Below are 24,592 nucleotides of genomic sequence, written 5' to 3' on the forward strand. Positions count from 1 at the left end.
ATGGGAGTCTACCAAAATATTAAGATCCGACAATAGAATCAAAGAGTCTTCAATGGGCAGGATCTACATGAACTAAGCCAACAATATATGGATAAAGAAGTGTTGAACAATTGGCTAAGTCTGGTGGCTTGGTTTTCAGAAATAGATAAAATTTATGATGACAATTTAAGTCCTGGTTACTGTCACCAGGAACTACAAACAGGTTATACTTAAGGAATTTTGACTTAATGAGCAATGCAAATTATACAAGGAAACAGCAAAGAAAGTGTGTGACAGACATCAATGCAGACTTTAAGAACTTATCCCCTACTAAATACCTAGCAAATCATGAACCAATGGTCAGAACTATACACGAAAAGCTCAAATTTCTTGATGAATTAATAAATAATAAATCTTCCAACTACAAATAAAGAAGTGTCCTTGAGAATTCATTCAAACAATAAACTATAATGGAACCATACTAATATCACAAACAAAACTGTTGCCCACAATTGTTGAGACATAACATTAATCCATAAAATTTGATGGTTTAATTATATGCATCCTTCCAAAATATTTATAATTTCCAAGTTTCATGAAATAAATGACTCAAAATATAGAGATCTAGCAAAGGAGAACATGTGTGAGTAGAAGGTGTATATCATCTCTGTTGTCCTGTGTGCTTCTGAGATGTTCCAAAAATGAGCTTATATTCAACTATAAAAAACAATTATTTTATCCATCTGTGATTGCATATATTATTGTAAGCAAAATTCACCTACCTTGATGGGGTGGAAAGCAAAGGTATGATTATCCTTTTCCAAGTAGACTTAGTTACATAAGGAGAAGAAATCTATCTCCTACTTTTAAAAAATCTTAGCAAAGGACACAAAATACATATTTCACTTGATTCAGATTTCTCATATAATCAGATACTTTTCTTTTTGTGACTGGGTATAGATTCTTATACAATTAATTTCTGCCCCTCAATTTCTCATCACTTATAGCCACAGAATCTCTACAGCAAAGTAACATAACAGCAAATTTATGCCTCCCACCTTCCATTTGCCATTAGTTGCCTATAGCATTTTGGTTCTCAGGCTCCAAGCACTTCTATTTATTCTCTCTACAAGTCAGCTCTCTCTACTGTTTGCACTACAATATATACTGGTACCTGTAATGTCGTGAAATGAATTCATACATCTCTGTAGTAATATATTAAGACAAACTTGCAAAAGGACAAAATGTCCATAAAAGGCATAGCTACAGAATTAAAAGCATTGAGCACTATGGTTAATGTTTTCAATGTGGGCGAAAAACATATAGGATTTTATTTAGAAGCTGATATGAACCCAATTTTGACAATTTCTGCTATTAGCATTTTCAGATATACCTAGACATGCATATAGAATAAAAATGAACTAGATAAATGATAAGGACAAGTTATTTTCAATTCTATGGCATGAATTTGAATATCAATAGTAAAGGGACAGATCTATTGACTTGGGGTAAACCTAGAATGATTTAATATCATGACAAGAATCATAAAAGATAACTACTTTTTGTTGATATGAGCAAGCCAACAAATTATGGCAATATCACACATTAAATTCGTTGCCATAAAATCTTTTATATTTGTCCTGATATAGTATAATGTATTCAGAAATGGAGAACCATAGAATATAAGCATGGTCAAACACAAAAAAGGATTTGCCCCATTTTAAAAATCTTTTAAATTTCCAGGATATGAAATTTGTCAGCACTTTTCATTAAATTTCTAAGAGAGCACCCAAAATGTATGGTAAATTGCACTTTGTGAATTGTAAATAAAACAGTATTCTAATATCCTCATTAATTCTCAATAATTACATATTATTGAGATATGTGATACTTGTTCTTAGGTCCTAAAACATTCTAAGAGCACCACAAATTCTGGTTCTGTTTTGAAATGTTAGGTTTTAGTTTTGAAAGTCTATTTTAGCTAAAAGAAAAGATGTGCTGTAGAAAGTCTACTGACTAAACAGCTGCTGATTCTAAAATGAGTTTAGTTACTCTAAGTTAAGCATTAATTTATGCTAAAATTTTCCACCCAGAACCATTCTTTTTGGCTGATATAAAACATTAACACTGAAAGGAAAAATAGAAAGACATGACATTCAGGGAGTTGGTCTATGAGCCTCTTACTTAGAAAGTATAAATATTATAGAGAAGCTGTTATGACCATACAATCTGCATTAGCCCTTCCACAGTTATTTATTTTTTAATGTAGTAGTCATTAATCAAGAAGCCTGTTAAATACTTGTTAATGTGCCAGAAATTGTGCTAGATTCTAAGTAAACAATACAAAAACCAGTGTCTTCTAAGAGTTATCATTAATCCAAGGGAGACAACACATACATTAATAAAATACAATACGGATAAATCTATATCAGGAAAAAAAGGCGGGGGGAGGAAGGGAAGGCGGCTAAAACCAATTGGAGAAGGAGTAAAATCAAAAAAAGACACATCTTTAAAAAATAAAAATAAAGTAACACATAGGAGGTGCTACTTGACCAAAACATGTATATGTATGAATCCTGTCTTCCAAACTAGAATAAGCACCTAGAGGCCAAAGATAATGCTTCAAATCTTGATATCCTTGGTGCCCAGCAGGCTTGAGGCTAAAACTTCAATGAAGTTCCTTCAAATGAAGTTCCTACAAATAACTCTTATAAATACAAAAGAAATAGCTTTAGGACAACCTAAAATAACCCCAAATACAAAGTACCTATAGTAAGTATAAGTGTTATATATATCAAGTGAACTGGGCAGACAAGTCTGAACTTCTGTGGTATAGGGGGGAAAAAAAGAGCTATCAAAATGAGAATGTCCTTATTTTCCACTTAAAAATGAAGTCTTTTCTGTTAGTCTACAGTGATACATCAACAACTATAAAATGTTCAAACAATGAAATTCATAAAAGATATTTCATTTTTATCCAGTGGTAGGTTCTGACACATTTTTTCTGCCTCCTTTCATATCTAGACATTTTTTCTTAAAATTCATGCAAGACCACTTTGAAAAAAAAAAGTACTATTTTTCCTATATAAAGTTGAAATTACTGAACCACACTATCACCATGGCATTCATTTAGAAATGTTTTTCCATTAACAGCAACAAGTTTTGACTTTATATTTCTCCTTTTCACAATTAAACACCTAGTAAAAAAGTCATCTGTTCCCAACTGCCTATATTTTCTCATGTTTTACTTTTTTCTCAATCTTTAGTAATGACAGAAACTCCAAAGTTACCAATAATCTCTTAATTGCTAAAGGAATCCTCATCCTTCATGGCCTTACTATATAGTCTGACTGATTATTTCACTTCCCCATTCCTCCCACAGTTTTCATAATTCTACTTTCACCTAATTCTCCTCTTACCTGAATAGTCTCTCTCGGTCTCCTTTGTGAGTTCAAGATCCATACTAACATACTATTTTTTTCTATATACTCTCTCAGTGATTCCATTTGCTCCCAGGATAAAATTATCCTATGTAGATGACTCCCAAATAAATATATACAAGCTTTAATTTCTCTTCTGAGACAGCTCCAACTAGAATCTCTACACACATGGCAAATTAACTTCCCAATTTCTGTAGAGGACACCATCATTATTCTAGTCACCCAGATTTGCAATACCAGAATCATTCTTGACTTTTCATTCTCCCATATCCCCTATATCAAACTATGACTTGTGGTTTCTATGTACACAATCTCTCTCACATTTGACCCATTCTTTCCACTCACACTGTCATTATTTTAGTTCAAGCTCTATTTCTTAAATAGAGTATTGCAATATCCTAATTGGTCTGTCTTCCTGACTCCAACTGTCCAAAAGCTCTCAAATTAATATTCCAAATGCAAAGATCTAATTGTGTTACTCCCCAACTATAAAAGCTTCAATGGACCTTTCTTGCTTCTTGAATAAAATACAAACTCATCTGCTTGACATTTCAGAATCAAGCCTTTCTTTCAAAATTTTTTTCAAATTATTCCCTTTACAATCTGACTTCAATTGACTGATCTTTTCAATGTTTTAGACCCCAGCTTCTTAAAAAGTTTTCCATGATTCCAAATGGGGTCTCATTACTAATATGGGGGTTGTGAAATTGTGATTTATTATCAATAAATGTTTCATTTGTATACCTATTTTATATGCCTAAAATCATCTAAAAATTTCTCAGGCCAAAATGGATTACAAATAGAAAAGTTTTGGGGGATTGGCTTTTTGCTTGAGTTTTTAGCTTTTTATATATATATATATATATATATATATATATATATATATATATATATATATATATATATATATTTTTTGTACATATAGGGTCCTTCCCCCCACCCCCTTTTTTTAATGTCTTTTGGGGATATAGATTCAGCAATGGTATTGCTAAGTCAAAGGGCATGTGTGGCTTTATAATCCTTTGGGCATAATTTCAAATTGCTTTAGAGAATGGCTGAATCAGTTCAAAACTCTCCCAATAGTGCATGAAAGTCTCATGCTCTGCTTTAGATAGTTACCAACATGTATTAGTAAAAAGAACACTAACCTAACCTAAATTATAAGGCCAATCCCTATCTAACAAACAATATGTAATGACTTTTAAGTTATTCATGAATTTTTAAGTTTAGGACTAAAGCTTTCTTTTACTATAGAATGTAAAATGGCTAAAGCATCAGAAAAATATTTTTTCTTCAAGGAATAATCACATACTTAACATTGGATATTAATAATCTGTTTCTTCAGAACAATCTCTCAGAAATTTAATTTAAAATACCTGAGATATTTCTGTTTTTAATACGTGAAGATGTATAACTTAAATAATTACAAAATGATTATACAATAATATGTTCTTTAAAAAGTACTGGAGGTCTTCAGTTTATTCTGATTTCCTATCATTTGCTATTTTTAATTCCTAGATATCCTTAATCGTGTGCTGAGAAAAAAAACAAAAACAAAAAAAAACAACAGGATTTTCCCTCCCTAAATATTATGGCAAGGAAATGTTAAAAGATATACCATAAGTGAAATAAGCCAAGCACATGCATCTGAGATAATAAAATGTAATGAATTAGAAGATAAGCTACTTGAAATGAAACAAGACTTAAGAGAAAAGCATTATTTCTTCAAATTAAATTCTGTTAAGGCCTTCAATCTGAGTACAGAGATTTAAAAAGAAGGAAAAAAAATTAAAATCTTGCAAAATAAGCTTATATCAAAATTTAAAGTAAATTCTCTTGCTGAATTCTGAAGCAACTTGCCCAACACTTTATGTCAAAAAAAAATAAAAACTCAGATCCTTACAACAAGCAAACATGAAGCACAACACAACTTGGAATCTATATCATAATTACTATCATTACAGAAACAACACCCTGAAGAGCTTCAAAAATGGTCACCGTACAGCTATTGTTTGTATAGCAAATTTTTCTAAATAACTTATTGTATAGTACAAATGTGATTCATTTCAAGGAAGATTAAAACTACATTTGAGAATTATCCCATATTAACACCAATTCATTATTTTCCCTCTTTAAATCTATATTTAAATTCCTGAGGCTTTAGGAATTTGCAGGTCAATAGAAATAATATTTAATGAAATTCCTTTTTGTGTAACTTGAACACAAAAATAAACATTTTAATTTCCATTCTATTTCTTCCTGTCCCAACCAACAACAAAAGAAGCTCATGGTGTACTTGCTGTCCATTATACTAATTCTTTAAATAAGTTAAATATGATCACTGATCTTGACTAAACAGGAAAAGCCTTGTACGAACTGTAGAAGTTCATCATGTTTCTATTTCTGCATTTACATGAATTTCAATTTCAATTATAAGTGATATCACACTCTAAACATTATTAAATCCCCATATATACATTGTACCAAATTAGTTTCAAAAGTTAAATACGTGCACATTTTTTTTTAAAACTCTACTTGCCTTGTGTCTGCATTTTAGTACAACTCCATAGGCTCCTGCAATAAAAATGAACAAGTATAAACAAATATATTCATATTAGAATATTCAGAAGGTCTAAAAACCCCCAATTTGTCTATTTTACAAACTTAATATCATAAATTTAATATTTTTTAAAATAAAACTCAGTGGTAAATCAGACAACCATATAAAAATATAAGAATAAAAATTCTTAACAAAAGGTTAATTTCAAGTTCTTCTCCTCCCATACCCTAATCAATTCAAGTATTTTTAGATTTTAGAGAACTATTAGCACTGGCCCATGATTAAGGAATACCATAATAATTGGTCATTACCCTAAAAGTAAAAGATTAAGTTGTCAATTTGGGGAAAAAATATCAACATCTCTGAGAACACTAGAATTTCACTTATTAATTCCCTAAAATTGGTATTTTACCAAAATGATACTAGATGCCTAAAAATTAATTCATACATTAAAAAGTCTAATTCATATTAAAAAGTCCACTAATCACTTCCAAGCAAGACCTAGTTTGTCAAAATGTCTTGATCTATAAAATGCTTAAAATTTTTATAGAATGTCTGACTAGCCTAGCATTAAAAAAAAAAATTTCATTCACATTCTAGCACAACAGAAATTATATCTAGCAGTAAGCATTACCAAATTCTGGAGAATAAACCATCTTATAGTAATCATTTTTCATATTCCCAAGGGAACAAGACATTCATTCTGGTCACATATTTCCCCAATACATGGCCTATACAGAAGAACTTTTCAGTACCTCCTGGGAAATTTACCTTGATACCTGATCTTAACCAAACCAAAATGATCACTTCTATTTACTCCTGGTACATGCAGAGAAAATGGAAGGGATTCATCAAGGTAGGTGACAGAAAGAAGATGGATAATACAGTACTTTCTGTGGAAATGAAATAATTAACTGATTTATTTACATAAGTGTACAGTAAAACTATTTTCATTTTTAGGAACACTCATATAAAAAAGGAAAGTATCTGGGGCACCCAGGAAGATACTATCCATTTTCTACAGTTTCTTGCTTCAAATTTTGAGGTAGTCATCACACTGAATTCTTATTTAAGAAAAAAATATATTACCTCTCCTTCACAAGAACTTGTGAACATGATGTAAAATGATTGAGCTATTTAGCTGACTGATAAACTAGAAAAACTAAGAATGCTACTATTTTAAACTATGACAAATAAAACATTTTATAAAAATAATGTTATGTAACATTCACCAATTTTAAAAACATATATATGAAAATATTTTAAGCAATGAGAAGTTATTCTCTCATTTTATTTCAAAAAACTGATGAGCACTTAACTATCTCTAAAATACAATAAAACCTCATTTGATGAAATATGACTTGCAGAATTTTAACAGGTTTTATTCATTCAAAAATTCAATTATACTACCTCCTAAAGAAATACATCTGTGTATTTGTAAAGATCAAGTCATCTTATAAAAACATCATCAATCTACTAAAAAAATAAAAATAAAACCCACAAGATTAAGAAGCTACACAAACATTAAAAAGAAACTCTTAAAATTAGAAAAATCTACTGTTTATAGACTGGATTATGCTGTCCTCATGTTATACAAGAGGAAATTTCAACCTTTAACTCAGTGAGATTTATGGGTGAATTATTATAAACTTCAAGTCATCTAAGTCATAATTAATGAAGTTTTGCCGTACCAGAATAACCCAACATTCCTCAAGAATTCAGTTAAATCAGGAAATCTAACTTACCTTCACCTACAACCCCAAGGATCTCAAATTTATTCATCACATTACCAATGTTAGGAATCTTCATGAAGACAAATTCCTCTTTTGATGCAAGCCACAGAACATGGCACAAAGAAGGGTTATTTGAGAAAGTTATGTAGCTGGCTGTATTGGAAGAACTTGAAGAAAGAAATCCACGCTGGCTGATGGGAATTCTCACATACTTGTCCTAATTCTGAAGTATAAAATGATTCCCCCTAAAAAAACAAATAGCACAATTAATAGTTGAAAATCTTACATTAGAGTGCTCTAATTTAAAATTATCCCTCTAAAATAAGAGACAAGGAGCTCATGATGCTTATTTAAAAGAGTGAGATTTACATTACAGACTGCCTTACTATGACTATATCTCAATTGTGAAACTCAGAACAGTAAGTTTATAATAAAGATAAAATAACTCCAGATAATATAGCACAGATGTTTTGTAAAGTCCAATCTGTATTTTAATACACATTTTGTCATTTAAAATAGCATGGAATTAAATACAATTTGCTTTAGAGGAGAAAGAAAAATCATTATGAATAAACTAGAAACATCCATTATCTTCCAAATTTGTTTTAGCAAATGCTCTTTTATGTGAGCTCCACTTCAACTTAATGTCATAATCCTCAGCCTTTAAAGAATCAATCACTCACCTTCAGAGTAACCTTTAGAAGGGAATGACTACATGCCCAGCACTGTGCTTGATACTAAGAACACAAGGAAAAAAACAAAACAAACTTCTCTGCAGAAGTCCAGAAGAGGCAGTGGGGATCTGAACAAGGATGGTGGGCAGAGCATGTGGAAAAGAAAGGCAGAATCTAGAATACTGTGAAAGTAGTGGGATTGACAGCACTGAAAAATTGGCTGAAGGAGAGAAGGGAAGAGAAGAAACGAGGAAATGAGAAGAATAAAAAATGACTAAGGTCTCTTGAGAAAAGCTGGAATAGAAGATGATCTCTGTGCATTGATGCAAAATGAAGTCAGTAGAACAAGAACATATAAAATGATTCTAGGAACTGTGAATCAAAACAACACTGAACTCTACCTAATTATGATGACCTCTGGCCCTTGAGGACAGAGGATGCAACACAGATGGCCCCTCTAAGGAGAGAGGCTTTGTAATAAGGGAAGCAGAATGGTGCTTAACTGTATTTTCTATGATACCAGGAAAAGTTCAATTCATTAATCAACAACTATTTATTTATTAAATATCTACAATATGTCAGGCATTCTACAAGGAACTAAAAATATAAGTACACACACGCACACACACACACAAAAACCTAATCTTATTCACAAGGAAGTTACAATTTAATGGATGAGGGGGCAAATCATAAAAATAACATAATTAAAAAGCAAGCATCATCAATAAAGCCTTGAGCTATGCCTCCTACAACTTATTTCACAGCATCTGATTTAGAACTTAAGTGACTATTCTATATATATATATATATATATATATATATATATATATATAGATGTATTTGCTTCTTAGAATTTTGTAACTGTTACTCGGGGGAATGTGAATTGATATTCTGCTTACCATAAAATATACTGCCTGATCAAAAGTCCTCTTTTAAAAACTCCACTTCACAAAGAAGCCCCTCATTCTAACTCTAACTATAAATGGCCTTAATTTAGATTGTGGGGTATCTGGGAAAGTAGTACCACCAATGTCATAAATGTTTGTTAGATTATGATCAGGTCATTAGGAATATAGTTGAAAGGAGGAAAATGGGTTTGTTTGCTTTTTGTGTGTTTGATCTGTATTCTTTTTTTTTTATTTTATTAAAGCTTTTTATTTATAAAACACATGCATGGGTAATTTTTCAGCATTGACCCTTACAAAACATTCTGTTCCAAATTTTTTCTTCCTTCCCTCCAACCCCTCCCCTAGATGGCAGGTGGTCCAATACATGTTAAATATGTTAAAATATATGTTAAAGCCAATACGTGTATACATATTTATACAGTTATCTTGCTGTACAAGAAAAATCGGATCAAGAAGAAAAAAAAAACTGAGAAAGAAAGCAAAATGCAAGCAAACATCAACAGAAAAAGTGAAAATGCTATATTGTGGTCCACACTTAGTTCCCCCAGTCCTCTCTCTGGGTGTATATGGCTCTCTTCAACACTGAACAATTGGAATTGGTTTGAATCATCTCATTGTTGAAGAGAGCCATGTCCATCAGAATTGATCATTATAAAGTCTTCTTGTTGCTGTTCTGCTAGTTCTGTTCATTTCACTTAGCATCAGTTTATATAAGTCTCTTCAGGCCTCTCTGAAATCATCCTGTTGGTTATTTCTTATAAAACAATAATATTCTATAACATTCATATACCTTAATTTATTCAACCATTCTCCAATTGATGGGCATCCATTCAGTTTCCAGTTTCTAGCCGCTACAAAAAGGTCTGCCACAAGCATTTTTGCACATGTGGGTCCCTTTCCCTGAAAGGAGGAAAATGTTTTGGAAGAAAGGATAATCAATTCCATTTTAGACATATTAAGCTTTAGGGGACTTCAGGAAATAATACTAGAGAACTTAAGCACGGCAAGCAGGTGTGGGAGATTAAAGTTAAGAGGAAAAATGTGGCTGGGAGACACCCAAATACATATAATAAATAAACCCAAGATTGGAAGAAGTGTATGGAAGACTGGGAGAAAGGAATAAGCATGAAAAGCAAAAAAATTATAATTGTTTGGTGATCTGAAAGGAACTGTTAAAAAAAAAAAGATGTTATGCTAGATTTTAAGTCAGACATGCTGGATTCAAATTCTGTAACTATTTTTGTCTGTCTGATCTTAGGTGAGAACTTTTCTGGGCTTCAATTTCTACATTTGCAAAATGAAGATAATGAATTAGCTTCCAAGGCCCTTATTACTTCCAAATCTATTGTGAATTATGAATATGCATAAAAATTAAAAGGGAACATAAGAAATTAAATTGGACTACAAATAAAGATATAAAATCATCAAAACATAAAAGATAAAATTTTAATCAAAATGATCTTTGGATTCTATGTGCAATTAATTCTAAGAAAATAACTTCTGGGAGTGACTTCAGAAAATCATTTAAATTTTTTATAAAACATAGTTATTAGCTTCTTAGGGAGGATAAGCCATATTAATACACTACATTCAGTTCCCCATTATAGGTAATTCTAATGTAGCTTTACCCTACTTCATAAATGAGCAATAATGACTATGCAAATTCCCTTTTAAATAATTTGCTGAACTCAAAAGATTCAATGTTGATATAGTATAAATTACTCAAAGGCATAACTAGAACAAATGATGGAATTAATCTATGAATCAGTATGACTTTAAAAATTAGATGAAGCAAATAGACGATGAAATGCAAAGAGCACCAACTCTGAAGTCAAGAGGACCTGAGTTTCAAATTCAGTCTCAGACACATATTTACTAGGGGGGTGACCCTAGGCAAGTCACTTAATTCTAATTGTCTCACCAAAAAAAAAAGGAGAAAAAAAAAAGAAAAGTAGAGAACAGGACTAGAAAATTTATAACTGGAAACAGCCTAAGAAATTATCTGGTCCTATGTCCTTAACTTTACAGACAAGAGCACTAAGGCTCAGTCAAGTTAAGAGACTTCATCTGTTTCACACAGCTATTAGTAGCAGAACTTTTCTTACCTAACCTTAATCACTGAATGGTTGCTGCTTCAGTCAAACTAAGATTTCTTAAAGACCTCAGCTTAAAAAAAGTCAAGGTCTCCCACTGCATCCAGGGCCATCACCACTTGTTCTGATCTGGCTACTGAACACAGATCCAGAGGAGAATGTGGCAGATGATCTTGCACAGCCCTTCACTTGTAAGTCATGGTATCATCTCCCTGATGTCATGAGTATAGACATATAAGAGTATAGACATACACAAACCTCTGGGAATAGAGGAGCTGCTCCACAAGTAACTCAATTGAAACTGGCCAGTGGGGCAACAAGGCTCTTTTTTTTCTTTCTTCTTTCACTTCCCTCTGTCTACATAGTGGATATTACACTCTTATCTGGGGGTACTTTGCCCCTAGGATGTAAATTTTGATTCTGGAAACCTCCCAAGATATCTTTGGGTTTATTGGCTAAACTTCTTTCTTAAAGACCATATCTTAGACTCAAATCACTCTGGAGACAATAGCTCCCACAATTGTTTCTGTTTTAGCAAAGAGGCTCATTTTTTTCATCAAGCCTTAATTATTGATTGGGCATTGCCTTAATCAAACTCAGACCTTACATCCAGGGACATCTCCAGTCTTCTGTGCCTATATCTGGCCACCCAGATAGCATTGGAGAAGAATGTGAAGCTGAACAGTCCTCCCTCACTGAAATCCAATTCATTTGCATATCATTGGTAGCACCTCCAGGAGCTCAAGGTCCTCTTCTAGAACAAAGGGCAAATAATCACAGGTCTTCTCCTAAATCATTCTTTTCCTCCTCCTCTCAATACTGCAACTCAGACTCTGATATTGGTGGTGTGCCACAATTCCTTTTTATTGTTCTGCCTCAGTTTCCCTGGTTGCAACTCCCCCTTTTCTGCTCATTATAACTAAGATAATTAGGGCTGTGGAGATCTGAGATTCTAGAACATAAGACTCTATATGTCCTCTCTCAGATATCTAATTGGCATTGTTCATAACTCTAAATTTCAGACTTCCTGGGTCTAGTTAGACAACTCCTAAGTCCTCCCAATTTGTTAGAATTTATGGTCCTATCCCAACCTGTCAGAACCGGATTGATGATCCCTGCCTAGAGATTCCCACTCACAGAGTTTGGACTCCACTCCCCTATGTCTACCCAAGCTTAGACTCATGTATATCATTGAGAATTCCCATTCACTGCTAGATGCTTTGGACATCAGACCTAGGGGCATCATGCCCCCAGCACAATCTCTTCCTCTCAGAAATACAAATAAAATATTAAAAACTCTCTAATCTCTATCTTGCCTCAGTTTCGCCAGCATTATACTGGGTCTCTACACTTTAAAAGGTGGGCTTTCATCTCTGATTCCAATTACTATCTTCTGGCCATAAATCATGTTTTCTTTTCTTTCCTCATCAATTCCAATTTTCCAACTCTATCTTTCTAATTTTGGGAAGTTTTGTTCCCCTCTCAAAATGTAAGCCCTTGAAGAGAAAGTCTTGTTTGCTTGGTTTGTTTTGTTTTATGCCTGGTGCTTAAGCACCAAGTCTGGGATATAGTAAATATTTACTAACCCTTTTCATTCATTCATTTCACTCAGAGTTCAGTATTTTTTTCCATATACCCTATGGTCCTAATGACCTAAAACTGTTCCCTTTAGTCTGTAAAAGAAGGGAGATTCAGGGTCTCAAGCTCTCCCCTGGAAAAGCATACTTCTCCAAGACCATGCCCTCTTAAGTGGTCTCATTCAGTTAGAGATCTTGATTCCTATTGAATGACTTGAAACTACAAGATAAGTACTCTCTTTTCAAATGGAAATCTAGGCCTGGAGGCATTGACAACATTGAGGGATTCTCATTCAATTTTGAATGGAAGTCTAGCCTCAGACTGGTAATAAAGACAATTCTGAACTCCATATCTCTTCAAAAATCCAAAACAGGAATTTGCTTTGCCAGGAAGCTCTCTTCTTGGCAAAGCTGCCTGCCAGGACACTATCCACTGTGAAGATATTCTCTTCTCAGGGTTAACCTTTGCGGTTTCCCTAACAGACCCTACACAGTGAGGCGTCTGGCTTCTTGGTGCCAATAAAATTTCCTTTTGCCTCAGATTTTCAGGTTTGCAAATTCTTTCGAATTGGACCAAAGGTTATTCCCCACTCTAATTCTCACACCTCTTCTCAAACAGTAGCACCAACAATCACTAAGGCAAGGAGCTTAATTAGATTTCTAACTCAGGCCAGGCTGATATGAAAAATATTCCAGAAGCCATCTTGTCTACTGAAATATAATAGACCGGTCAAGCTAAACAGGGAGAAAAGCCAGAGGGGTAAATGTCTGAGAGTCTGGTATGCTTGCTGAAAAGCTGCTTAACCCTCTGAGATCTAAAATGAGTGTGAAGAGGTCCTGAATGATGAGTGTAATGATGAGTGTGGTGGGCAGTGAGAAACTGAAGCACTGATAAAATTGTTCCCTAGGGCAGCAAAAACAAGGCTCTGATAGAGATCAGTTTAATTCTATGGTCCCATTCTCAGTAGAGGTAATCCAGTCAGAAATCCATATCATGGTCAATTACCTGAGGCTAAATTTTCCTTATGACCCCTGGCTTCAATGCTGCCCTCCTTTGAGACAGTCACTACAGTTCTCTATCTTATAGTGTCTTTCCTTTAACCCATCCCCCATGCCTGTCTCCTTATCCCTCTCACCATGGTGTCTCCTAATCCCACCATGCCTTACGGTGTCTCTCTTCTCCTGACCCCACTGCTCCTTACAGCTAACTCTTTTAGGGGGGTAAGAACCTTTCATAATTACATGCCCCAATCTCATGGAGTAGTCTTTCTCCTGAGAAATAGCAAGTTCCACTAGGGAACTGGTATCTTCTGAATGTCTTATTTTATCTATAACCTCATTCCCTAAACAAACCTATTTTTGCCACAGAGAATGGCCACTGTGAATTCTTCACATGACCAAACCCCAACATTTGGTGCTTACCATCATCTGGTGGCTAAATAACATTTGGCACTACATCAGCCACATCAAGTGCCTCAGAGCTTTTTTAAAAATATATTTTTAATAGATTCTAATAGATTAAAATGAACTTAATTAAAACAAACCTGTTTATTGAGTGCCTAATATGGGCAAAGTTCAATGCTGGTCACTGTGGAGAATGCAAGGATGTACAAGAACTATATATCCCCGATTTTTTTTTTTTTTTTGCTGAGGCAAATGGGGTTAAGTGACTTGTCCAGAGTCACACAGCTACGTAGTATTAAATGTTTGAGGCCAGATTTGAACTCAGGTCCTCCTGACTTCAGGGCCAGCACTGTGCCACCTAGCTGCCCCTATCCCTGTTTTTATGAGTAAAAGATAAATGTCCCCTGCTCAGACAGTCTTTCCTTAAATTAGGTAAGGAAATACACAAAGCTTAAAAATATTAAGGATATGGCTTTGCTGTCAACCCTCTTGTAAAAGGCACAAACACTTGAGTGTTCCTGAAGTGACATATTAGATCTTGTGGCAGACAACCAAATGTACTTTCAATGGCCAAGCTTATTTTTAATCTCATTTTATCGCTGGTTGCATATATTCAATAAAGTGTCATTTGACACTACTTTTAAAAATCTAACTGAAAAAAAAGGTAACCAGATTATTTTACATTTGCTGTTATTAATTAGGAATGATCCAAACAACTGATATGCTTTGGAATGCTATGAAAAACTACACATTTAAAGATAACCTCATAAGGTGCTTACGAAACTTGACATTAATTACATTTGGTTTAGTACATGATCAAAAGGAATGACAAGAGAGATATCTGGTGCTTTGATGAATCAAAATCATTAAGGTAGATTGTTATATTACTGTTGATAGTTTGGTTATTGGGAGTCTAACACAGAAGAGAAAAGAGATCAAAGATTGGGAGGAAAGTAAGGTCTGGATGGACATGAAAGAACAAACACCACAGCTCATAAAGGGCACAGACAAAAGATCATTTCAAATTTCAAAGCTGGACATTCCATTATTTTGAGCTAGTGTTCCTGATGTAAATTTAACCCTTTAACCTTTTGGGAGCCCTGAAGTAAACTGTATCTCCCTTTGGGGGAAATTCCTGACTCTCAAACCCTGGGAGGGACACACCTTTTCCAGACAACACCCTTCCCCAGATAAGTAATCTCACTTAATTGGAGATCTTGGCCAGGGGCATAATCATGATCCTCTATTGAATTGGAGATTAGTCCCTCAAACTGCTCCCAGTTCAGGGGACCTGGGCAAACCTGATAAAACCTCAGAAGGCATTAATAAAAGTCCGAATCTTTGCCAAATTCTTAATCAGGAGCTTGGCCATTAAGAAAGCTGTCTTCTCAATTCTGAGATACACAGTTGTGTAGACACCTGTCAGATTAGCTAAGATGACAGAAAAAGATAATGACAAATGCTGGAGGGGATGTGGGAAAACTGGGACACATGCATTGCTGGTGGAATTGTGAACAGATCCAACCATTCTGGAGAGCAATATAGAACTATACTCAAAAAGTTAACAAACTGTTACTACTGGGCTTATATCCCAAAGAGATATTAAAGAAGGGAAAGGGACCTGTATGTGCAAAAATGTTTGTGGCAGCTCTTTTTGTAGTGTCTAGGAAGTAGAAATTTAATGGATGCCCATCAATTGGAGAATGGGTGAGTAAATTATGGTATATGAATGTTATAGAATATTATTGTTCTGTAAGAAATGACCAGCAGGATGAATACAAAGAGGCTTGGAGAGACTTACGTGAACTAATGCTAAGTAAAATGAGCAGGAGGACCATTAGATCATTATACACTTCAACAACAATATTATATGAGGATCAATTCTGATGGAAGTAGCTATCTTTGGCAATGAGAAGATCCAAATCGGTTTCGATTGATCAGTGATGAACAAAACTAGTTACACCCAGTGAAAGAACACTAGGAAATGAGTGTGGAGGACAACATAGCATTTACACTCTTTTTGTTGTTGTTTGCTTGCATTTTTGTTTTTCTTCCCAGGTTATTTTTATCTTCTTTCTAAAATCCAATTTTTCTTGTACAACAAGATAAATGTATAAATACACACACACACACACACACACACACTGTATTTAACATATAATTTAAAATGTTTAACATGTATGGGACTGCCTGCCATCTAGGGGAGAGGGTGAAGGGAAGAAAGGGAAAAGTTGTAACAGAAGTGTTTGTAAGGATCAATGTTGAAAAATTATCTATGCATATATTTTGTCAATAAAAATCTATAATAATATTTTTTTTAAAAGCTGTCTTCTTAGCCTACTGCTTAGCCTAGCAAATAGCTTCTGATTAGGAATTAACCCACCTTTGTTAATTTCTAATCAGAAGCTATTTGCCTTTCTAGACTTGGCCCACTGAAGATATTTTCTTCTCAGTGTAAACGCACCTTTGCTAATTCCTAAATAAGACCATGCCCACTAAGAAAGCTGTCTTCTTAACAAGCTACTTTCTTAGTGGAAACAAATCCCCTTTTGCCACAGACTTCAGGTTTGCGAATTCTTTCTTTGCAAGAGATCTGAAAAATCCACCAAAGGGGATCTCTTACCCTCAAATCTCGCACTTCCAAATCCAGATGACAAGCAGTCTTTAAGAGTACTTTAAGAACAACCTGGTTTCCATGTTACAAACACAAAATGACACTGTTCTGATCTCCTGAAAGCCATCATAAATTTTATTTCAAAATAATAAGGCAGAGGTAAAATGACTGCACCCAGATCTCTATTAGATGTATGAATGGAGGCAAAGCAATACAGCAGATAATCCAAAACACTAGCTAACAGAAAACTAATGTCTCTGAATTAGGAATATTTTCTTTAATTAGAGCAGTATAGCTGCCTTCCTATGTTATACTTAGACTAAGATTAGAGAAGAGGGAGAGGTAACAGCATGCTAAATATCAGAAACTAGCCAAACTGAGATTAAATCTTTGATATCCCAAATACCCATTCATTCCTTCATTCAAACAACACCTTTTTAACCAAGCACTAGCCAAGAAGACTAGTCTTTATGAACCGCTTCTGTTGCTTTACTTCCCCGCCTAAGAGAAATGATTATTAATAATCAATTATTAAGATTGGGATCCAGAAATGTTTCTCTTTTTACTTCCTCATTCAAAGACCAGACCTTATATATGTCATTAAGGCACTACTTCAGAAGGACAAGGCTAATAAATAAGATTGGATTAAATCTTCAAGAACATTTTTATCAATGCTAAACAGGACTCCACCCAGCTAGAACTTACTTCGGTTTAATATATGTAAAGAGAATCTAATCTAGGTGCATTCTAGCCCTAAAAAGCATTAGGCTTATGTCCAGGTAAATTCCAACCATATGGTAATTTGGTCTAACAGTTATGGTATAACAACCATATGGTAATTTAGAGAACTTCTTTCTGGCTATGTTCATGTGTAGGTACTTCTCTTGGTGTGATTCCTTCTCAATTAATGAAGTCCTGTGAAAGAATGCTTTGGGTATAGCATGGCTCCAAGAATACAGATCTCTATTTTTAGACCTCACTTCCACCTAAATGTTTGTTCTTTCAGTGTAAATGAAGAATATAAGAGGATGTGATTCCAGAAGTTACAAAGGTTCAAGAGAAAAGTAATAAGAGGCTTGGGAGTCCAGTCTATTATAGACTGGATTATGTTATATAACATAATTATATTAAAATATACAATTACATGTTATATGTAATTAAATTATATAATATACATTATATTATACAGTCCAGTATCAATGACTGATGTTGCCCAGTAACAGTTAAGCATTCAAGTCCAGTAGCCAAGTGTTTGGATGTGAATTTGGTGAGATCAGTTCTATGGAGAAAATGTATTAGGTCTGAACCCTCTCTTCCTAAAGAAAAAGGTAGTGGTATTCAAACAAAGATAGTAATGTCCATGGATTGAGAAGAAATGTTTGTATTTCTATCTTTACTAAAGATAGAAATTTAAAATAAATAATCCCTTTGTAAAGGTTAATTGATGTTCACTGGTTAAATGGAACTGAGATGCTAATCATTAGTAGTTAACAGTTGGAATATATTTTGAAAGGGGAGGAGCCACTGGCATTAAAGAAGAGGTTTTTTTTGTTTTGTTTTGTTTTTTTATTTAATAGCCTTTTATTTACAGGTTATATGCATGGGTAACTTTACAGCATTAACAATTGCCAAACCTCTTGTTCCAATTTTTCACCTCTTACCCCCCTGCCCCCTCCCCCAGACTGGCAGGATGACCAGTAGATGTTAAATATATTAAAATATAAATTATATACACAATAAGTATACATGACCAAACCGTTATTTTGCTGTACAAAAAGAATCAGACTCTGAAATATTGTACAATTAGCTTGTGAAGGAAATCAAAAATGCAGGTGGGCATAAATATAGGGATAGCGAGTTCAATGTAAAGGTTTTTAGTCATCACCCAGAGTTCTTTCTCTGGGCGTAGATGGTTCAGTTCATTACTGCTCCATTGGAAATGATTTGGTTGATCTCCTTGCTGAGGATGGCCAGGTCCATCAGAATTGGTCATCACATAGTATTGTTGTTGAAGTATATAATGATCTCCCGGTCCTGCTCATTTCACTCAGCATCAGTTCGTGTAAGTCTCTCCAGGCCTTTCTGAAATCATCCTGTTGGTCATTTCTTACAGAACAATAATATTCCATAATATTCATATACCACAATTTATTCAGCCATTCTCCAACTGATGGGCATCCATTCAGTTTCTAGTTTCTAGCCACTACAAAGAGGGCTGCCACAAACATTCATGCACATACAGGTCCCTTTCCCTTCTAAAGAAGAGATTTTAAAAAGTCCTCAGTATTAGGAAATTTTCCTCTATTCCCAACTCCCAAGTTTCCTCTTCTTAAGACTAATCAATCCCAGTTTATTCAACAGATCCTACCATGGCATAGTTTCTAATCAGTTTCCAGTTCCTTTTCCTAGCCTATCTGCTCTAGACCCACTATAGGTTGTTCAAATATATTTCAGAAATAATTTTATCAACAGGATAGTGGATTTTATTTTTAATTTTTAAAAACTTAGATAGGGGTTCTATCTCACACTCATTAAATTGGCAAAGATAACCAAAAAAGAAAAAAGCAAATGTCTTTAATCAATAATGTTTTCCTTCATTGTCACTTTTGTAGTATTCTTCCCAACTGTCCGATAATAACCCCTTTATGCCTTATAAGGGACACTAAAAACATGACTACAGACTTAGTCTATTTTCAAGTCAATATGGTTAAGCAATATTTTTAAGACTGATTCTATATTGAGCTAACACCTGCAAATTTTTCTCCAAATATTCTGGCTAACAATGGTCTCTGTACTGTGGCATATGGGAAAGCAACTGTGAAAAATGGTGAAAGCCAAACTATAGAATGGATTCTTTATATAAAGTATTATTCTTTAACATGGTGCCATGGATTGTATAAATCTTTCATGACCCAAATCCCAATCTTTATCTCTAATTTATTTTTTCCTTCTTTACTGGTTTAAAATCCTCTTGAATCTTCATTTTTTTCTTTCTTTTTATCTTGTATGTTTTTTCCTGAATACAAATCATTTTGTGCTTCTAAATTGTGAGAACTATTAGAGAAATGAAAGTAATGTATGAATAAAATAATTATTTGACCAATTAAAACATTGATTGATGTTTTGTATCCTCATACATAAAAAATAGTTAATCTTGTATAAAACAAAAGGAAAAGAGAAGATATAACTGAAGAAGGAAAAGTTCAAGGAGCCTCAAACCACTAAATTAAAATATGCTTGTATGTGGAAAAATTACTTCTGAACATTGTATATTCTTATGAGAAATGTATTATTTAACATTTGTCATATTTCATTTCCTATTCTGGGCAACATTCATAAATAAATGTTATTGAAATTACTATTACCTCAAGTCAATCCTCCTCAAAATACGTCCCATAAAAGACGAGAATACTTGACCTATTATTAACAGGACAATTCTCCATATTCTCTTAATCCATCTTGATAAAAAAGATGGCTTTCTATAATAAAGGCCATAGTCTTTTGTTTCCTCCCTTATCAAATCAAATCAACTAATCAATTCTACATACAGGTTTTGAACATGAGTATGCAAGGTACTTACACATAGGACTGCTGCCTCCCCACTTCAGGATCCAATAAATCCTCTCTTGGTGGATATGCTGAAGCAACTAGAACTCCCACAAAGCAGCCTTGTGCTGAGAAGAGCTCTCCACCCCCCCTGCTCACCTTTGGAGAAGCCAAGCACTATGTTCCTGTCCCTACTCCTCATAGGCCTTCTCAGGAATTAAAAAGGTTCAGACATATTTAATTGTGTATTAATTCACCTACTGTCTAGTTGAACAGATTTTTTTTCTCTTTTTCTCATAATCAGCCAATTTAGAAATAAACTTCATTTCAAAGAACTCTTCCCTTAGCTAAAAACTGCCTGCATTTTGCTAGGTGTTCTAGCAAATATAAAGCAATAGTAGACACGTTGCCTGTTTTCAAGGAGCTTACTAAGTACTTGGGAGAATAAACCATAAACTGAAGAGTGTTATAACAGATCTCAGAGGTCTGAATCCCAGAATGGCCACACCCCCTCGATGTGAAGAGCATTAGTGACAGTCTCCCAATGGATCCTAGTTGTACCCTATAGAATCTATCAGAAATCTAAGTCTTCTTTCACTTGACAGACTTTAAATAGTTGAAGACAACTCTTATTATTGTTAGAGGAGAAGCACTTAGGTACTACTATTTACTATTAAGTACTATAACTATTAACTATTAATAATTAATATTAACTATTACTAAAGTTCTATTTGCCTCAGTTTCCTTATTTGTAAAAATGAACTGGAGTAGGAAATGGCAAAATACTCCACCAGTATCTTTGCTAAGAAAACCTCAAATGGGGTCACAAAGATTATGACACAATTGAGAATGACTAAAGAACAAACTTCCTACATTAGTTGTCAATCAATAAACAAATACTAGATAGTAAGGATTTAAAGACAAAAATCAAACAGTCCTCAAATACCTTACAAGCAATTGTAGGGTACAGAAAAAGGAATAAGTGTTTATTAAATCCCTAATACATGCCAACCACTCTGCTGCACACTTTACAAATACAATCTCATTTGAAATTCACAACACTCTTATTAAGGAAATGCTATTATTATCCCCACTTTAAAACTGAGGAAACAGATAAATAGCACTGAAGTAATTGTTTCAGCTCACTATGCTAATAAGTGTCAGAGACTATAACTGAACTCTGTCTCCAGACCCAAAGTTCTTATGCTGCTATGCACTATGCTACCTAACTGCCTCCATTAATAGCCAATATGAACAATGTTCCACATCACTAATAGAGAAATGAAAATTAAAGAACACTGAAGTTGCATCTCAGAGATGAAGAAGAATCCCAACATATATACAATTTGTTTTGGAAAACAGGAAAGCACATATTATGCTTTTTTTCATATCATATAAATAAATATATACAAAATAAAGAAAATAAATTGGAGAGAAGGAGACACATTCTGAGTGGAAACAGGAAAGGTTTTATGGACAAAATATTGTTCTCTCTAAATTTTTAAAATAAGTTAAACATCTCTGGTTTCTTTAACTGAATCTTATAACATAGTTTCAAGTTCCTTCATGATCTTAGCCATCTTTCTTTTCTATAGGCATTTCAAATCCATTAAAGGTCCTTATAGAAAGAATCAAATACCATACTCTGCTTGTGGTCTGAGGGCAAAATACAGTTAGGACTATCACCTACATGGTTTGGACACTATCAATGCTATAAAAATGCAATTAATATAGTTTAAGTGCAATGCCACATTACACTTTTATTTTTATCTCAAGCACCCAGAAGTATCTGGCACATAGTAAGTACTTATTCAAACTGTGCTGACTATTGAATTTATGAAATACTTAAAATGCATTAATAATTATAGATAATATTTATTTAGCTTCTTAAAGTACATTACATACATTACATACATTTTCTCATTTGATCCTTCCAAAAAATCGAGGAACCAGGAAATATTATTTCCATTTTATAAATAAAAACATTTGCAAGAAAGGTTATTTGTCCAGGACTACAACCTCAGTGACTGGAATAGGATCTGTCCTCAAGTCTTCCTGACTCAAAGTTCAGCAATGTAGCCACTACATCATCTAGCTATTACTGCAAAAGAACATTGACTAGTATGTAGCAAATGCTTAGAAAAGTTTTTAAAAAATTTCCAAATCGAATTCCATCATAGCTTCAAGACCTACTTGAAGGTCATTCAAGGTTCAAATTTATTCTGATAATTTATTTTAGAATAAAGAATAATAATCTAACAATTCTACAGAGTTTCAAAATCAATTAATTTTGCAACAATAAGTGAGTTTTCAGAAAAAGAACAGTTCAAATGCTTCCTCCATAAATTCATATTTACTGACCATGAAAACACACTCATCTGACATACATGACATTAAATAAAGACAAATTATAAGCATTCACGTTAACTTGATGAGCATTAAGACTTCTACAAAGTTTCTCTTTAATCTTGGAAATCTTTTTACAATCATAAGAGAATTATGATGTTCCATTTTCCCTAAGTCATATAAAAGGTAAATCTATTAAAATTAGAGAATGAAAAGAAATTTGCAAGCCTATATTAAAGAGAAAATCTCTTTGAATCCAAGAAGATTCTTTTCATAAAAGAAATAACCCAGGAAACAAGGTATTCTAATTTTTTCTTTTTCCAAAGAGCTTTTTAAAAAGCTCCAAGATCTTCCCTTTCATTATTGTTTTTTTTTTTTTTTTAAAGTAACATCCTCTGACTTAGAATATTCAAGAAATGGTAGCATTCTGGTGAAGGATCCAATTAATATGGCTTAAAACTCATTTAAGAGCCTGTGGTTACCAAAAAAAAAAAAAAAAAAAATTAATAATAATAATAATAGCACTAAAGAAAAGGGAGGAGAAAGATTAAGTAACTAGGGATCTATTAAACACATACTATGGGCTAGGCAAAGTGCTAAACTCTTTAAAATTATCTCATTTGATCCTCACAACTGCAGTTTACATTGAAGAAACTGAGGCAAACAGAGTTTAAGTAATTTGCTTAGGATCACCAAACCAGTAAGTGTCTGAAGTTGGATATGAACTCTGGTCTTCATCAACAAGAAATATTCCCCAAAGCCCAAAAGAAAGCTCTTTCCTCTCTTTACCATTATTTTTCCAGAACAAGATGCTGCTTTTCTTTTCAATTGAAAATAGGGAAGTAAAAAAAAGGCAGAAATTCACTAATACTTGAATTTAAGAAAGCAAATGAATTATTTTTTGGCCCTTTCTGTAACTCATTCTGACAATGTTTATCCTATAGTTTAAAAAAAAATAAATTTTTCTTTTGTGCTATTAATAAATTTTTTCAACTTCAAAATTTCTGACTGATCACATGAAATTCTAAGTTTCATAAGCCTTGGTGGCTGTTATTAACATTGTCATTACTTGAGATTTCTAGTGAACTATCTGAATTCCTTAGTGAAGTGAGTTTTCACTGTTTGCCAAGTGGCATCTTTTTTTTTTTTTAATAAAAGCAATTTATAATACAAACAAAAATACTTTGAAAAAATCATCTTTTTTTTCTGGCATAGGCTGTGATGAGAATATTAAAACAGAAATAATAATCGTCTTTCCTAAGGTCACACAGCTGTGTCTAGTCAAATCCGTACCTAATTCACAACTTCCTATACTCTACTTAGTGTTTTATTTTCTTCAAAATGATGTAATTATTCTTTACATGAAAAGAAGAAAATCTCATTGTGGCCATGTCTATATGGGAGCTAATGGAATCATAAGGTAGAATAAGCATGGAGGGAAAAGAGAAGAAGGCCCAGAAAAAAAAAGGTCCCTCTTCCCCCAGAAGACTTTACAGACACTGATGCTTACTGGGCTTATCCTGACTGAAGAATGTGCAAAGGACACTGAGAAAAAGAAACAGGATGAGATCAGGGAACATTAATTTGTAGTAGATATCTAGTTCAGCATGACCTGTCAGCAACACTGGAATATGGTCAGAACAATCTCAGGTTGGGGAGAAAACAGTTGTAACCCAAAGTTGTAACCAAAAAGGGTCAAAAGAGCGAGGAATTCAAGA

The 24,592-nt window shown here is 33.6% G+C and overlaps 1 protein-coding gene across 6 annotated transcripts in view; it reads right to left on the bottom strand.

The window, feature by feature from the left end:
* Positions 1-24,592, bottom strand: part of CDKL5 (cyclin dependent kinase like 5) — a 261,926-nt gene that overhangs the window by 166,664 nt on the left and 70,670 nt on the right. For 5 of the 6 annotated variants that reach the window (XM_031958920.1, XM_031958916.1, XM_031958917.1 and 2 more), the window contains 2 exons: positions 7,725-7,957; positions 5,959-5,993 (listed from right to left, as the gene is read on the bottom strand). In XM_031958920.1, the coding sequence (XP_031814780.1) occupies positions 5,959-5,993; positions 7,725-7,788 (99 nt within the window). In that variant the 5' untranslated portion in view covers positions 7,789-7,957. Of the gene's footprint in view, positions 1-5,958; positions 5,994-7,724; positions 7,958-10,084; positions 10,104-24,592 lie in introns of those variants that run through there. The other variant, XM_031958919.1, reaches the window with a different exon arrangement.

The sequence above is a fragment of the Sarcophilus harrisii genome, chromosome 3 (genome assembly GCF_902635505.1).
Source record: "Sarcophilus harrisii chromosome 3, mSarHar1.11, whole genome shotgun sequence".
Classification (NCBI taxonomy): Eukaryota; Metazoa; Chordata; class Mammalia; order Dasyuromorphia; family Dasyuridae; genus Sarcophilus; species Sarcophilus harrisii.